Genomic DNA, 18,659 nt, shown 5'->3' with positions numbered 1-18,659 from the left:
AATGTCCGGTGATTACCTCTGAAGCACCATCCAGGGCAGCTCCATGTCCCTAAGACGCCTCCACCTCTCATCTCTTCCTGCCTTTCCCCATACCCTTTGTCCATTATGTCCACTTTTCCCAATCCAATGCCACCTCTTCTATGTGGACACTGGATTGGTTGTGTCCATTAAGAATGCCTACTTTCAATATTACTATTAAATATTTTATCGGAAGCCCATGCCAGATAAATTATGCAATAATATTATATAAAAGGAATCCAAATTAGAGAGGAACACACAAAGCTATCTGTATTCAAAGAAGACAAGATCCTTCATATAGAAAATACTAAAGTTTCACAAGAAAACTTCTAGATATCATGAAGGATTCCAGGGAAATACAAGCTATGAGATAAACTTGCAAAACTCAATTATGTTTGTTACATGAGCAAAGAATATTCCTAACTGAAAACTGAAAGGAATTCATTTATAATAGCGTCTAAGAGAATAAAATACCTCAGAAATAATCTATTTTCATAGAGTAAACTTTATTTTTAAAGATATTATAGATTTCATAATAATCACACTGGAAGTACAGGGGATTCTCATATGCCCCACCACTTCCCCTGAACCTTCCACATTTCCCCTATTAATAACACCCTATATTATTGCAGTTATTACAATTGATGAACAAATGTTGAGTCATGGCTATTTCCCATGGTCTATAGTTTACAATATGGTTTGCGCTGTGCATCGTAATGTTTTATTGGTTTTGACAAAAAATATAATGACCTATATCTATCATTGCAATATCATGCAGACCAATTCCAATGCCCTAAATTTGTCCTACAGTCCAACTATTCTTCTCTATCCCTCCCCTAAGAACCTCTGGTAACCATTATTTTTATATCAATCATTACAAGTTCTTCATTACTACAATAATATTGTCTACTTTGGTCCATGGTTGCATTCCCCACTTATATTTGTTCATTCCTAAATCTTGAGGATTTGTGGATGGTGATGCCCATTCTGCTTCAGTTTAAGAGGGGACTTTTATCTTATGGGGAAGATGGAAGGAACTGTTTTGATTGGAGTTGTAGACAGTCTCTTTTTGGGGAATGAGGGATGTCCATCTTCATCCTGTTGTTTGCTATCTGGGCAAGTCGATTGAAAATGGGGAGCAGGTGTTGGTTACAACTCTGCTGAGATTCAAGGTTCAACTGACATATGAACAGATTGAAAATTTAAGTCTATGGTATACATATTTAATGGGTATAGTGCAGATAATAGGTTCAAATAAAAGGGGTAGGAGAATCGTGTAGGGAAATTATAAGTGAATCTAACTCTGCTACAGTGAGGAAACAGGTTATCTTATACTCCATGTTAAGGCTCAGAAATGGAGTGCTCATTTCAAGTGGTTGTGTGCCTTGCCTAAAGTGTCCATATGTTTCTAAAACTTTTGGGAGCATCCCTGGTAAGGCTTTGTTTACAGTGGCAGTTGTCAGATCCACCTGAGACATGCATAGGCGTAACCTCTTGCATAACTTCTGGACTCATTTTGAAATCTCTTAGGTGTAAAAACTCTTTTGTATTTAATGTACCCCCCTTTGATCAAGGTCCTTTTCCAAATACATGTCTTGTTGACACTTGCTATTATTCATTTGGTGCCTGGGAGGCTTATCCCCAGGATTCATATCCCATGGCAGTGGGAAGGTAGTGAGTAAATTTGTTGAATTTGGCTTAGAGAGAGGTCATATTTAAGTTACAAGGAGGTTTTAGGAGTTAACTATTAGGGCATAGATATTAGGCTTTTTCAATTTTACAAGAATAAGGAACATAGGAATAAAATGGAGGGCTTGGCATATTGGTCTGTTTTCTTTTACTAGGTATGGGCTATGTACTCTAGAGATTCTTTCTGCTCTATTGAGCATGTAGCAGGACTCCCCAGAATGGTAATGTACTTTTTGTTGTTGTTGTTGTTATTGTATGTCTCCATCTAGTTAGGTAATACCATATGACCTCATGAACACATTCATCTTAGAGAGAGACATGCCCTAGATGCACACTTCTCCACACCAATACCCTGCACCAGTGATTCTCCTCTGCAAGAGCTGCCAAAAGCACACTAACCCACTTGTATTCAGTCACACCTCATCCTTCCCAGAGTTCACCAGTTCCTTCCTCCAGCCCTGCCTCTAGCTCCATAGTTAGCCCAAATCACGTTCGCAACTCTTCTCACACTCATACTCCAATACCATAGACTCCACTCACATCACTGCACCATCATCACCCCACCCACTGCCAAGTCACCACCATTCACTTTATTTTAGATTCTGCCCAGGTTATGCATTGGCTCACCATTCTCTACACCCTTTCCATCTCCTTGTAACCTATCTTCCAGACTCTACCTTTGTGAGTCTGCTCAGTAGCCTTAGTTCATATCAGAGAAATGCAATATTTGTCCTGTAGTGACTGGTTTACTTCATTCAACTTAAGATCTTCAAGATTCATCCTTGTTGTCACATGTGTCAGTAGCGCATTCCTGCTTACAGCTAAGTAATATTACATCATATGTATATACCTTATTTAGTTTATCAATTCGTCCATTGTTGACCACTTGGGTTATTTCCAACTTTTGGCAATTGTGAATAAGTCCATGATGAGCATTTCTGTACACACGCCAAAACTTGTTCCACTATGGCTGCAGCATTCTACATTCTTGCAAGCATTGGATGGGTGTTCCTATTCCTCTACATACGCTCCACCAGCTGTAATGTTCTGTTATTTTTATGGCAGAAAGTCTAATAGGTGTAAGATGATGTCCCATTGTAGTTTTGAATTGCATTTCGCTAATAGCTAGTGAAGTTGAGCATCTTTTCATGTGTTTTCTTTTTTTGCCATTTGTATTTCCTGTTTGGGAAAGCATCTATTTAAATCTCTTGCTCATTTTTAAATGGATTGTTTGTCTTTTTTATTTTCATGAGGTAAGATTTCCTTATATATGATGGATATTAGACCATCATCAGCTACATTATTCCCACCTATTTTTTCCCAGTGTCTTTTCACTTTCTTGACAAACTATAAGCTCATAAGTTTAAATTTTGAGGAGGTCCCATTTATCTATGTATTTTTTCTTTTGTTGTTCATGCATTAGGTGAAAAGTATATGAAACCATTTCCTACTACAAGATTTCACAGATGCTTCCCTACATTACCTTCTAGGGGCTTTATGGTCTTGACTTTTATATTTAGGACTTTGATCCGTCTTGAGCTAATTATTGTATAGGGCATGAGATGGCCATCCTCTTTCATTCTTTTGCATATAGATATCCAGTTCTCCAACCACCATTTGTTGAAGAGACTGCTCTGTCCCAGTTGAGTGACTTGGTGGCCTTCTCAAATATCAGTTGGTTATGTATATGTGGGTCTATATCTGAACTCCAATTCAGTTCCATTGGTCAGTATTTCTATCCTTATGTGAATACCATGAAGTTTTGATAATTGTCACTTTGTAGCATGCTTTAAAGGCAGGTAGCATGATCCCTCCAATTTCATTTTTTTTTTCAAAGATCTTTTTGGCTATTTGGGGCTCCTTACACTTCCAAATAAATTTGATAATTTGCTTTTCCAGGTCTGTTAATAAGTGCTGTAGGAACTTTTATTGGAATTGGGTTGACTCTGTAAATCAATTTGGAAAGGATTGACATCTTAATTATATTTAGTTTTTCAATACATCAATTTCAAATATGTTTCCATTTTATTTAGGTCTTATTTGGCTTCCTTTAACAATGTTGTATAATTTTCTGTCTATAAGTCCTTTACATCCTTACTTAAGTTTGTTCCTTGATATTTGATTCTTTCAGTTGCTATTGTAAATTGAATTCTTTTCTTGATGTCATCTTCAGATTACTCATTACTCATGTACAGAAAAGCTGCTGATTTTTGTCTGTTGATCTTGCATCCTGTGATTTTACTGAACTGCTTTGTCAGCTCTACATGCTATGCTGCAAATTTTTTATTTTTTTATTTTCTACATGTAGAGTCATAGCACATGCAATTAGTGTAAGTTTGTCCTTTCCAAACTGGATGTCATTTATTTGTATTTCTTGCCTAAGTGCTCAAGGAAGTACTTCTAATACAATGGTAACCAAGAGTGGGGACAGAGGCCATTCTTGTCTTTTTTCTGATCTTAGAGAGAAAGTCTACAGACTTTCACCATTGAGTATGATAATAGCTGTGGGGTTTTCATATAAGCCCTTTATCATGTTGAGGAAATTTCCTTCTAATCCTATCTTTTGAGGAGACTTTATCAAGAGGGAGGCTGTATTTTGTTGAATGTTTTTCATGTGTTGGTTGTGATATCATGTGATCATAGACTATGTCAGGTAATGCTTCCTCCTCTCCAATTTTTGGAAGATTTTAGACAGGATTAGTTTTAGTTCTTTCTGGAATGATTGATAGAATTTGCTCATGAAGCCATCTATTCCTGGGCATTTCTTGCTTGACAGGTTTTTATGACTACCTCAATCTCATTACTGGTGATTGGACTGTTCAGTTATTCAATTTCTTCTTTCATCAGTGCAGTTTGATGTATTTTTCTAGAAATTTGTACATTCCATCTAAATTGTCCATATTTTGGCATGACATTTTTCAATATATCCTCTTACAATACTCTATTTCTTTGGGGTCAGTGATGATATACCCTCTCTCATTTCTGATTTTATTTATTTATGTCTTTTCTCTTTTTTTCCTTGCTAGCCTAGCTTAGGGTTTTTTGATTTTACAAATTTTCTCAGAGAAACTGCTTTGTTTTTGTTTATTCTTTCTAATCTTTCTTACTCTCAATTTCATTTAATTCTGCTCTATTCATTGTTATTTCCTTCCATCAGCTTGCTTTGGGATTCATTTGTAGTTCTTTTTCTGGTTCCTCCAGGTGTGCAGTTAAGGTTTTGATTTTAGCTCTTTTTTCTTTTTTAATGTAGTATTTAAGAGTATAGATTTCCTTCCTAGCAGCAATTTAGGTGCATCTCATAAATTTTAATGTTTTTTTCTCATTTTCATTTGTTTCGATGTAGTTACAATTTACCTGGCAATTTCATCCATGACAAACTGATTATTTCAGAATGTGCTTGGCTTCCATATATATATATATATTTTTTTAAAGATTTATTTATTTATTTTTCTCCCCTTCCCCCCAACCCCGGTTGTCTGTTCTCTGTGTCCATTTGCTGCGTCTTCTTTGTCCACTTCTGTTGTTGTCAGCAGCACAGGAATCTGTTTTACTTTTGGTTGTGTCATCTGTGTGTCAGCTCTCCATGTGTGGGGCACCATTCCTGGGCAGACTGCACTTTCTTTCGCACTGGGCAGCTCTCCTTATGGGGCGCACTCCTTGTGCGTGGGGCTCCCCTACATAGGGGACACCCCTGCATGGCACAGCACTCCTTGTGCGCATCAGCACTGCACATAGGTCAGCTCCACACTGGTCAAGGAGGCCTGGGGTTTGAACCACGAACCTCTCATGTGGTAGACGGATGAGCTAACCACTGGGCCATGTCTGCCACCCTCCATATATTTTTACTAGTACTGTGCTCTATCCTTTATTGATTTCCAGCTTCATTACACTGTGATTAGAGAAAAAGCTTTGTATAATTTCAATATATCTAAATTTGTTGAGACTTCTTGTATGAGCCTGCTTGTGGTCTATCCTGGAGACTGATCCATAAATATTCAAGGTAACTATATATCCTGCTGTTTTCGCAAGTAATGTTCTGTATAAATCCATTAGATTTAGTTCATCTAACATATAAATCAAGGTTTCTGTTTCTTTAATAAGAGTCTGCCAAGATGATCTGACTAATCCTGATAATGGTGCATTGAAGTCCCCCACTCTGATTTTAGAGGCATCTATTTCTCCCTTTAGTTTTGCCAGGATTTACTTCATATATTTTGTGCCACACTGCTTGGTACATAAATATTTATGATTGTTCTTTCTTCTTAGAATACTTTCCCTTTTATTAATATATAGTGTCCTTCTTTGTCTCTTAGAATAATTTTGCATTTAATGTCTATTTCATCAAATGTTAGTATAGCAACTCCTGCCATTTTTTGTTCATTGTTTGCATGTAAAATTGTTTTAAACCCTTTCTCTTGCCACCCGTTTCTTTCCTTGGTCTAAGGTGGTTTCTTATAGATGGCATATAAATGGGTTATATTTCCTTATCCATTCTGCCAATCTGTGTCTTTTGATGGGAGAGTTTAATCCATTAACATTCAATTTTATTCTGGTCAAAGCAGTACTTACATTAGTCATTTTTCCTTTAGCTTTATATATGTCATATTTTGTTTTTATTTCCCTTTTTATTGTTTCAGTTATTCTTACTAAACATTCTTATTCTCTATGCTCTCCTCCAACCTTTTCTCTCCTGTTTTCTTTCAACCAGTAGAACTCCCTTCAATATTTCTTGAAGGTAAAATTCTTGTTGACAAATTCTCCAAATTCTGTGTATCTGTGAATATTATGAACATGAACTCATTTTTGAATGCCAGTCATACTACCCAAAGTGATCTATAGCTTCAACATAATCCCCATTATTCCCCCAGGTGTCTTTTTAGAGTCAGTGGAAAAGCTGATACTCAATCATATGTAATTATGTTTCACCAGGACTACAATACCACCTTCTGGTGTTTTATCAATTTATTTCATGGCTTTTGGCCTGTTTATACTATGAGCTGTTTGAAAGGAGGCACAATATGGAAACCTTTCTCTTCATCCCAGAATATAGTTTAATGCTTATCATCTAGTATACCTAAATAAATATTAGTTGTATGACTGAGAATACAAATGGTTGATTGAGGGAAACAGATGGTGCTAACTATGGGGAAGAAAGGTGAAGCAGAAGACCAGAGGAAATTCTGTTTAGAGAGGGCAACCCCATGTATTAGCGCCAATTCCAGAGGGTACAGAGATACTTTAGTGTATCCAGAATTTCTACCTATAATCCGAGATAGGGAAATCATTTTGGGAATCCTTGCCATACTAGAGCCCACACCTAAAGAGTTTTGACCAACTTGTGTGAAGAAAGTATCCACTGGCATAAGAGATGTGTATGGAGCTCCTAAGCTCTCTCCCAAGGGTCTAAATCAACACAAATTTGCATTGTGATTTTCTCTCTTTCCTCCATAAAACTAAATACTCAGGGAGTAGAGCGAAAAAACAATTCTTCATTAATGAGGCTCATGAGAATGAAATCCCTAAAGGTATGAAAACTCTAAATCTCCTGCTACAATACCTCTAGTCTCCTTTACTACACTCTCAAGATGGGAAAACACAATTGTGTCTTCTTGAGACCTCGTGAGTGGTTCCATCTCTCTGCCGTTCCTGGGAGCAGGGTTTCCAACTTCACCCATCATTGGAGGAAGAATCTGTGTTGGTGAACTAAGGCACTTTCTCTGATAACTTCAGGTTGACTCACAGAATCTTCACAGGTGCTGGGGGAAATGTGTTTGACTCCATGGACCTCTTTTATTGGTAATAATTTTAGGGAACAGCAAGGTATATATGTAAAGAAAGTTTAAACATAAAAAGTCCTCCCTACTTAAAAAAGCTGAATGTGGAGGGAGCTAATGGATCCACTAAAATAATTTCTTTTTCCTATCTGTCTCTTCCAGTGTTGGCCCTCATTCATGGGATTTCCTTCTTTCAGCAGCATTTTCCTTGTTTCACTATGTCTTCTTATTCAACAATTATAGGAAGTATCACTATAACCACATTCATTCAATTCTTTCAGACATTCAGTGAACAATTTAGTCATCAAATACTTCAAGGCAGGCACTAAGTATCATTCTGGGAACAAAGAAATGATGTGACATTTTTCTTTGCATTGAATAAATTATGTGTACAAATGATAAGAGATATTGAATTCAGTACATGCAATATCCTGAGATGTACTGAAATCTTGGTGATGTGGATCCAAAACTTTGGATGTACCTTGTGGAGTTTAATGAATGCTTCACAAGGGACCTGATAATTGTACTGAGGTTTGAAGGAGGAATTAGAGTAAGTCCTGGAGGACAATTTTGTAGAACCAGAACAAGAAGAGATGACAGGGACAGCAATGTGGTATCAATCAACCTTAAGGTGTGGTGAGGTTTTAAAAGTACTTCATGTTATTTGATGTACAGTGAAATTTGGGGGAGGGTAAAGTGCAATATGAGCCAAAAACAGAGTGCCTTGTGTTTTGTTGTGAGTATTTATCTTCATGATTGAAGTTATTGGAGAGTTGGTGCAGGGATTTTAGAATTTACGTTCATGAGAAGTCTAGCCCTGTCAAAAGCTCTCTCTGGGGGCTGTCAAAACACCAGAGAGATGATGAAGGCTGGAAATAGCACAGTAGATATGAAGAAGGAAGTTTGGGGATGAGTGTGGTTGGTGTTTAATTAAAATTTTTAAATATTCACTATTAATGCTAGGCACAATGCCAGACATTTTATATTCATTCTTTTATTCAATTACTTTATGAAATGTCTTCGCCATTCTGTTTTAATTGACAAAGAATGGGAGACTCACAGCAGTGTGATATTCTTGTCCAAGGCATGGAATTGTGTTTGGATTGACTTGGGATTTGATACTTCTAGAATTTTGCATTTCACCAATAAATTTATTTCTTAATAACCAATCTTTCAGAACAGTGTTAAATTCAAAATATCAAGGATAGTAGAGTTTCCAAGAATCCCTATTATTGCCATCTCCCATACAAAATAAAGATTACATTTATTTGTCATAAATTCTTAATTCCTTTCTGATGTGGACAGCTTCTCAGACTCTCCTTGCTACTCATGACTGGATGGTTTTGAGGAGTCTGGGACAGGACTCAGTTGGAACTTGTATGATGTTCTCATGCCTAGACTATAATTACTGTTCGAAGGAAAACACCAGAGACAGAGTGCCATTTTCATCACATCATATCAAGGTTGCATTTTATCAACATGATTTCTCACTTTGAAGATGACTTGGATGAATGGTGTTTTGAGGTTCCCTGACCAAAAAGTTCCTCAGTTCTCTGTTTTTCCCTTTATCACCTGTGAAAGGAATTCAGTATGTGAAGCCCACAATCAGAGTGAATTTACACTCTAGCTCTTTGAGGATGCAATGTCTACATAAATTATGATAATTCTTCTGCATGGGTTTTTGCCTCTTATTTATTTAATCAACTATTTGTTTATATCTGTATTGACTCATGACATTTATTTTATACTTTGGATTGTAATACAATACTTTATTTTTTTCAGTTTCTTCCAATTTTGGCCATGGGATCTCTTTCTGCTGTGCCCTGGGTACATTTGATATTATGCCCTTAGTTGGGGTTTTATTTTAGCACCTGTTTAATTTCTGGTGTTACAAGCTGCTCCAGGCCCTTTTTGTATAGTTTTTGTCTCAATCCTGCAGTTAGTTATTTCTCCAAGAGGACTCTTTTTGGAGAATTGTGCTAAAATCTAACATGTGTGCTTTATATACACCTTGCTACTGGTTCCTCTCCATGGAGATTTTAAGGGAATATATGTGTGTCCACTATCCTGTGTATATACACATATCTGTCAATATTTCTGTGTGCAAGCCTCTCTATCTATATTCACTTTCACACGAGTTCATAGTGAGGTATCGAATTCCAATCCAGTACCACACAGAACTGTCCAGCTACCCCCCCCCCCCTTATCTGTAACCTCCTACTTCACAGTGAGAAACATATTCCTTCCACATGCCATCCATTTATTTCACTTTGAGACAGGTGGACATATATTGAATTAGAAGAGTTGTTAACCGATACCCTGGGGGGGATATAGCTTTATAAACTAGAGTACAGTACTTACACACAGTGTCCATTCACTTCATTTTACAGACTCCATTCCTATCCAATATTACTCTTTCAGCAACTTTTCCCTGCATGCCCTTCAGAGAGGGTATGTCATACATTGTAATACAGTTAGGTTGCTTTTGAAAAATTTGCATTCCATTATGGAATTCTCTTGAACTATTAAATTTATATTTTCATACATTAATGTCCACTCTTTTTGTTGTCTTGTTCAATTGATTTTTATAAATGCACAGTTTCATCATTCTACAATTACGGAATTATACAGAATAGTTTCATTCATCTAAGAGTTCTCATGTGCTGCACCTTTTCAACCCTCCTCCTCTCTCCCTAAGTCCCTGGCAACCAGGGACTATTTTCTGTTGTTTTGCCCTATTCAGGTCATATAATTGAAATTATATATATGATGCATTTTTAGAGTGGTTTCTTTAACATAAATCATTTGAGATTCAACCTTTTTTTTGCGGCTGGATGGACCATTTCATTTTTATCACTGACTAATATTCCACTGTAGAGATATAGCACTGTGTGTTTATCTATTCATTTATTAAAGGACATCTTGGTAGCTTTCAGATTTTGGAGAATATAAATACAACTCTTATATAAACATTCATGAGGTTTTTTTGTGAAGACGTCTATTTTCAAATCAGCTCTATATATACCTAAGAGGAGAGTTGATGAGTTGGATGGTAAAACTATATTTAGTTTTACAAGAAATTGCTAAACTTCTTTTTTTCTGTACCATTTCGTACATTTTGTACACTCACTAGCAAGGAATGAGACTAGTAATTGCTTCATATCCTCATAAGCAATTGGTGTTGTTAGTGTTTAGCTGTTTAGCTGTTCTGATAAACAGGTGATGATACATTATTGCAGTTTTAATTTTGCATTTTAATAATGACAAATAATTTTGAGCATCTTTTAGTGTGTATGCTTATTTGACAGCTATATATATTCTTGGTTAAGTTTCTGCTCAGATATTTAGCCCATTTTTTAAATAGGTTGTCTATACTCTTATTGCTGTGTGTTAAGAGTTCTATGTATTTTTGAATACAAATAATTTATATGTGCTTTGCAAATATTTTTCCCAAGTCTGTTGATTCTCTTTTCATTCCTTTATCAATGACTTTCACAGAACAGATGTTTTCCATTTTAATAATGTATAACTTGTACATTTTCTTCTGTCATGAATAGTGCTTTGAGTGCTATATCTAAACACTCATCAACAAACCACTGACCCTTGATTTTCATTTATATTTTGCTCTAGAAGTTTCATACTTTGCATTTTACATATAATTGTATCATTCATGTTGAGTTAATATTGTGAAATATACACAACCTGCATGTAAATTCCTTTAAATTTGCACATTTGCATCCCATCGTTTCAGCAACATTTTCTGAAAAGTCCACACTTTCTCCAATGAATTGACCTTTCTCCTTGTCACAGATCTCATGACTGTATTTGTGTGGATCTATTTCTGGGTTCTCTAGCATCAGTTCTTGAGTTTATTTCAACAAGGCAACAATGTTTGATTACTTTATTATAGTAAATCTTAACACCAGTTAGAGTGGTCTTACAACTTTGTTCTTCAGTATTATTTAGGCTAGCTAGATAATATCTGGTAGAATATTCCTAAAACTTTCATCTTCTCCTTCAGTATTATATTAGTTTTCTAGGGTTTTTTTATGTTTCCATATAAATTTTAGAATTAGTTTGTCAACATCCTAAAAGTTATTTGCTGGCATTTAGAGCCGGATTAAGTTGAATGTAAGATAATGTTGGAAAAGAAACTGCATCTTTATTTAGTCTGTTGTACCGTAAACCAGATTACCTTTAATTAATTAATTACTTTCATCTTTTTATTGTAGTAACTTATACATAATTTAATATTTGCCTTTCATCCATTTTCAAGTGTTCAATTTGGCAATATCAATTGCATTGTGAATATTATGCAACCATCACTAATATCCATTACCAGAAGTTTTTCATTACAAGGTACAAAATGACCAGTGAAAATGTTTGTTGATTAAAATCAATTCTAAGAGAATTTTTAATTGAAAGTATTGCAGTGAGAAAATGTTTAAAATATGGACAAGGATGACAAGTTAGACAGCATCAAGGAGATACAGGAGGATTTGGTTTCCCTGGTATTGTCAGATAAAGGGCTCTATCTGTCTGTCTATCTATTTATCTATCTATCTATCTATCTATCTATCTATCTATCTATCTATCATCTATCTAAAAAGAAATCACTAACTTAATGAATTTGCAAACCATAGAATTTATTTTAATTTTCTACTTGCAGCTTGTGGCTAAATCTGCATTTCTCTGCTCTCTTTTCAGTAGTATCACCAGCTACATGGAACCAGAAAACCAAACACGTGTGTCAGAATTTATCCTCCTGGGGCTCTCAGAAGATACAGAGGTGCAGTCCTTGCTCTTTGGGCTGTTCCTCTCCATGTACCTGGTCACCTTCACTGGAAACATGCTCATCGTCCTTGCTATCATCTTGGACTCCCACCTCCACACACCCATGTACTTCTTTCTCTCTAACTTGTCTTTTACAGATATCTGTTTCATTTCCACCACTGTCCCAAAGATGCTGCAGAACTTCCAGACAGAAAACAAAATTATAGCTTATGAAAGCTGCATCATCCAGATGTTTTTTTTCATGCTTTTAGGACAATTAGATAGTGCCCTTTTGACTGTGATGGCCTATGACCGCTTCGTGGCCATCTGTCACCCTTTGCACTACATGGTCATCATGAACCCCCGGCTCTGTGGCCTCCTGCTGCTTGCATCCTGGTTATTGAGTGTTTTGGACTCCCTTTTACAATGCTTAATGATTTTGCGATTGTCTTTTTGTACAGAGTTGGAAATACCCCACTTTTTCTGTGAAATTAATCAGGTACTCCAACTTGCTTGTTCTGATACCTTCCTCAATGACCTAGTGACGTATTTTTCATCTGGCCTTCTGGCTTTTATTCCACTCACTGGGATCCTTTTCTCTTATTCTAAGATTATATCCTCCATTTTGAGAATTTCAACAGCTGAGGGCAAGTATAAAGCATTCTCTACTTGTGGGTCTCACCTCTCAGTGGTGACCTTGTTTTATGGTACAGGTCTTGGAGTGTATCTTAGCTCCACTGCTTCTCAAAACTCAAGGACGAATGCAATAGCCTCAGTGATGTACACGGTGGTCATTCCTATGCTGAATCCCTTTATCTACAGTCTTAGAAACAAGGACATGAAGCAGGCCTTTAAAAAGCTTAGAAACATTCTCTGTATTAAAGGATGCTTGCCTCATGTTTAGAAAATTGCTCATGATTAACAGAGGTAAAAAGTAGAAGATCATAATATAGATACTTTGTAAGTGTATAGAGATACTCTTATTTGCCTAATTAAATAATTCTATTTTTTATATATCAAGGACACCTGTTTCTTTTGTATTATTTCACATCATGTGTTCTCTCATTGTTATTTCCTGGAATCAGGATTGAAGTTAGAAACTGCTTCCTGGATTTTCAGCAATAAAATATATCATACAAGTTATTCAGTATATGTAAAATTATAGCAGGTGCTTCAGGGATGAAGGCATACTGCAGTCACTGCCAGATGAAAAAAACTGCTTGTGTTTTATTGCTTCAGTGAAAAATAAACTCTCATAACAAACACCTTGTACCAGCTGTCAAAGTTTTTGTTCATTTGTTCCTGGAAGAGGTCACATTCTGAACTGGAGACCTCATCTGACTGGTTTACAATAATCCCCATGACATCTCCAATATATGCCTCTCCTGCATATTCCGAATCATAAGTTCAGTGAAGTTGTAACCAACAACACAATTCCTGATTCTTCAAAAATGATGGTCTCAATAATTTCTATCATTCTTCCAGTGACATAAGGTTGCCCTTTAAAAATTATTTTCATAGTTAAGGATTTTATTTGGAAATTTCTTTCAGCACTCCAGACAGAAATAGTCCAAATTTACAGATCATAAAAAGCAATGTGTGGTTTTCCCCATTTCTGATTATAACTTATTCTAAAATTGAACCCAAATATTAAGACATAGTTTCATATATTTAAGTAGATGTACTGTTTTCTTTCTGAAGTAGACCAGGTGAATGCTTCATTCATGAACTGATTTATGTACCATCACTTCAAATGGCAAACCAGAGTGGCATTTTGTAATTACTTATTTCCCTGAGCTAATGGTTATTTTTGAAAATATTAATAATTGTTTATGTATTTATATTCACTTCACATTCTTTGGGAAAGCTGTGAATTCATTTTCAATTTTAATTTATTAACATACAGCTTCAGACCCTGATGTGAGTCATACACACATCAGAACTGCAATTTTCAGGGAAAGATATTTCTTTCATGTGGTCTTATAAAATGTCTGTGCTTTGATTGCACCATAATCTGAGAACTAAATATCCTCAGCCTGTCATTTCCCTCTGGAATTCTCTTCAGTGCAAGTAAGAGACCCACATTATTCCACATTATTTGAATTAGGATTCTCAGTAAAATAATTTATCACGTAGACCAGTCAGATTGTAAAAATATTTCCTAGGCACTGTCTTTAGATGCTGCTGCAAACAATATACAGTGAATTATTTTTTCCAAACTATGCATACACAATCATGTACATTTATCCCATGGAAATAGTGTCATTGGTGTTCTCACTCCAACAATTTGATGTGCCAATTCCCAGAATGCTACACTGCAAGACTGTTACTTTGCAATCAGTTCTTGTACAAAATAGTTTCTATTAAATTCTTATTTTCAAGCAGAAATCTCTTTCTAAATAAAAGCTTTTTAAGAATTTTGTTTAGTCCATTGTTCATTATACTAGGTCTATTATTATAGACTTATTATTCTAACAATGGAAAAACTTTTATCATTGATATAAAGACACTGGCCATCAGAGGTTCTGAGGGGAGGAGAGGGGAAAATAGCAGTAATATGGGGACATTTTGGAGACATAAGAATTCTCCTGCATTATATTGCAATGATGGAAATAGGCCATTATACATTTCGTCATAACCTATAATATTGTGTGAGACAGTGTAAACTGTAATCTAGACTATAATCTATGGTTAGTAGCAATGCTTCAATATGTGTTTATCAATTGTAACAAATGTACCACACTAATTAAATATGTTGTTAACGTGGTAAAGTGTGGGGGTTGAGGGAGTGGCACATATGGGAAGCCCCTATATTTTTTATGTAACATTTATGAAATCTAAATCTTCTTTTAAAAATATTTTTGATTATTTTATTTTTAAAGAATTTTGAGAAAAAAACATAGTAAGCATGCATACGCATCTTACTGAAGAAGTTAGAATTATATCTTTCAATAATTGGAAGTATAGAAAATACTGAAAAACAGTCCAGCTAAGAAAGTTGATACTTCTGTTATAATCAGGGACACTGTACAATCAAGAAGACTGCTGAAATTGTTGGCTGCACAAACACGGCCCCTTTCTTCATCAGGTAGTAGGACTCTTACCTTAAGTGTTGGTTAATAGGTACCATATCTGTCTATTCCCCTTCTTCTGGAGGACAGGAGCACAAGCCAGAAAGAGGGGGAAAAGCTGCTAAGTGCAGTGTACCCTAGTGACCTCACACCATACCGTGATGACTCGATGGTGGAAGACAAACTTACTTACACTTTGAGTGTGTTTATGGAGAGATGGTGATTGTATATCTTTCAAAATCCCCTAAGAACCTTCCCTGTTCCCTTTTTAAATACCTAACTGGTACATCGATTCATAAGATAAGATTTTTATTAAGGAAATGCCATCTGTGAGTGATGGAGACCTTTTCAATTCGATTATACTTTCCTAGTGCTTATGTACTTACCTAGATCCTTTCTTACTTCCCCATTCCTGCATCTTCTATTTCTCTCTCAAAAAAAGTATTCATTTTTTTGTCAGTAGAATTTTATTCTTCTCCAGGACCATAAATATGTAGAAACAATAATGATTCACTCTAAACTGAGGGTATAAATTTGTTCTCATGGAAAACTAAATTTATTCCTTAATCTATAAATGACTACAAGAGAAAAAGCATCATATTGTCTCTTATCAGGGAAACTTAATTGCAGTTTAGGGTTTTTTTTTTTTTTTTTAAGGGAAAACTTGAAGAGAGGTTATAAAGCAAAGATTTCAGCTGAAGATGCTTTCAAAAATTCAGTGAGGGGAAACGGACTTGGCCCAGTGGTTAGGGCGTCCGTCTACCACATGGGAGGTCCGCGGTTCATACCCGGGGCCTCCTTGACCGGTGTGGAACTGGCCCATGCGCGGTGCTGATGCGCTCAAGGAGTGCCGTGCCACGCAGGGTTGTCCCCCGCGTAGGGGAGCCCCACGCGCAAGGACTGTGCCCGTAAGGAGAGCCGCCCAGCGGGAAAGAAAGTGCAGCCTGCCCAGGAATGGCGCCGCCCACACTTCCCCTGCCGCTGACGACAACAGGAGTGGACAAAGAAACAAGACGCAGCAAATAGACACAACACACAACCAGGGGAGAGGGGGGAATTAAATAAATAAATAAATCTTTAAAAAAAGAATTCAGTGAGGGATATACACGAGGTTACAGAGGAAAATACTAGTTTGTTTTTTTCCTGGAGAAGTGGGAGACTTAATTACTGTCTGTAAATCATGAAATGTGTATTCTATAGAAGGAGGAAAACATTCATTTTGAGTGAGCTCTGTTCTGTTCACTTGTATTTATGTTGTGTGAGTAGAATAATCATTTTGGTACCCTACCATGAGAAATTTAGAGAGGATGAACACTGTCAATTGAAGATTAACTGTCCAGAGTGGGGGAAGTAAGAATAAACACCCTCAGTTCCAAGGAATATCATTTAAACTAAGACACAGTAGAAAACACATAACAGAGCCCTTACCTCTTATAATGTGTTGTAATAATGTAGCCAGTGTCTAAGTGAGTATATTTCAAACATAGGAGCAATGATGCCTTCCTCCAGTGACAAGAGTTGAGTTTACAAGAGAAGCAAATTCTAGAGTAACAGTATTGGATAAGAAGATCCTGGAAATCACCTTCTAGTGTCTTTCCCCTATGCCACTCTTCCCATTTCCCCTTGCTACAGATCATCCTTCTCAGAAGAATTGGAAGCACCCACATATTAATAGCTCTGAGGTACATCATCCTAAGTGGGGTTCATATGTTTTCATCGAATGAAGATATTTTGTATTTATTTATTATCCAAAGAGGAAACCTTCAGTAGAATAATAAATCACTGAAATGAACCTGTGGTTTTGTTTTGCTGTGGGAAGAAAATATCAAGAGAAAGAATATTTTATTGGCAGTAAATTGAGGGACACAGAGAAAGTGTCAAATATAGGAAAGTCCGCAGATATAAATTTGGTTTATTTTCCAATTTCTGTTTCAGGATTGATGGGCCTTTGGTTTCCATTGCAGCTAAATTTCTCCCAGTTCCACTACATGGAAGTTTGAAATTTTCATCATTGTACATTTCAACTTTAGAGGTTCTGTTTATTTCATTATTGATATATGTTTGTGCCATTTTTATAACTGTAATACTCTTTGTAATTTTCTAAAACTCAGTAAAAAGTGTTTCATATTCTCTGAATAATTTCAAAATCTGAAACACTTTAGGGGTTTTTTTCCATTGTCTTCTTTTTTCTGGCTCTTAGTCATGGTAAATTGTTTTCTTAGTGCCTATATGGATTTTTTCAATTTTTAAAAATATATTTAGATTACACAAATGTCACATAACCCATATGACTCATTCCCCATGCATCCCACATTTTCCCACATTAACATCTTTCATTAGTGAGGCTCATTCATAGCAATTGATGAACTCACTTTGGAGCATTGCCACTAAGTGTGGATTAAAGTTTACATTGTATTTTACACTCTCTCCCACTCAATTGTGTAGGTTATGTTAAGATATACAATGGCCTGCATATGGCTTTGTGATGTCTTTCAGGACAATTCCTAACAGGTTGCACAATGAATATTTCAAAAAAAATTTGCAAGAAATTAGAAAAGAGCTGTCCCCTGCTCCCACCCTGCCTTTCGCTTCCTTATACTTTGCCCGCCTGTTCCTCGTAACCTCCCTGTATTATGGCCCTTCTCAGCAGCAGTTTGTGCTGCTGCCTCCCTCCGCCCCTCCTCCCAGCCACTGTTATCTTCCCCCTCCCAGCCGATCGCTGTTCTCCCCGCCTCATTTCAACCGCCCTCATCCCGTATCCGCCCCGGCACAACCTCGGAAACAACCCCCTCTGCCATCAATGGCTTACGTCATAAACCGCAGGTCCGCCCTTGCCTCTGCAGCCAATCCTCAGCTGCCCCGCGGACATGCCCCTCCCACAACCTCCCCGCCTCCATGACACTATAAAACCCTATGTACTTCCCGAATAAAATCAGACCTGCGCATAGACCTCGTCTCCGTGGTTTTTCCTCCATCGAACCGCGCGTCCCCCAAGCCTTGAGCCGCCCGCTGCCGCCCCGGTCCGGCCGTGGCGTAGGCCCGATCCCCGGCAGCGACTCGCCTGCAGCAACCTGCCTGCAGCGCCGCAGCGGAGGCCAACAAAGAGCTAAGTAAATGGAAAGGCATTCTGTGCTAATGAATAGGAAGAATTAATATTACTAAGATGTCAGTACTACCCAAAGTTATCTATAGCTTTAATGTAATTCCCCTCTAAGTCCTAAGAGCCTTTTTAGTAGAAATGCAAAAGCTGATCCTGATTTCTATGGAATACTTCAGGAGGACTCCAGTACATCTTACGGATTTCTTTGTTTGCTTATCTCTTGCCTTATAAAGA

General features: G+C 36.8%; 1 protein-coding gene across 1 annotated transcript in view; it reads left to right on the top strand.

Annotated features, from left to right (window-relative positions):
- The window catches only part of LOC101443496 (olfactory receptor 7A17-like), a 38,801-nt gene extending 25,531 nt beyond the window's left edge, over positions 1-13,270 (top strand). The window contains exon 2 of the mRNA XM_058307653.2: positions 12,189-13,270. Within this exon, the coding sequence (XP_058163636.1) occupies positions 12,205-13,158 (954 nt within the window). The 5' untranslated portion in view covers positions 12,189-12,204 and the 3' untranslated portion in view covers positions 13,159-13,270. The remainder of the gene's footprint in view (positions 1-12,188) is intronic.
- The last annotated feature ends 5,389 nt before the right edge of the window (positions 13,271-18,659 follow it).

The sequence above is a fragment of the Dasypus novemcinctus genome, chromosome 11 (genome assembly GCF_030445035.2).
Source record: "Dasypus novemcinctus isolate mDasNov1 chromosome 11, mDasNov1.1.hap2, whole genome shotgun sequence".
Taxonomy (NCBI): domain Eukaryota; kingdom Metazoa; phylum Chordata; class Mammalia; order Cingulata; family Dasypodidae; genus Dasypus; species Dasypus novemcinctus.
Note: the sequence above shows the minus strand (reverse complement) of the source record. Positions and strands in the feature narration are given on the sequence as shown.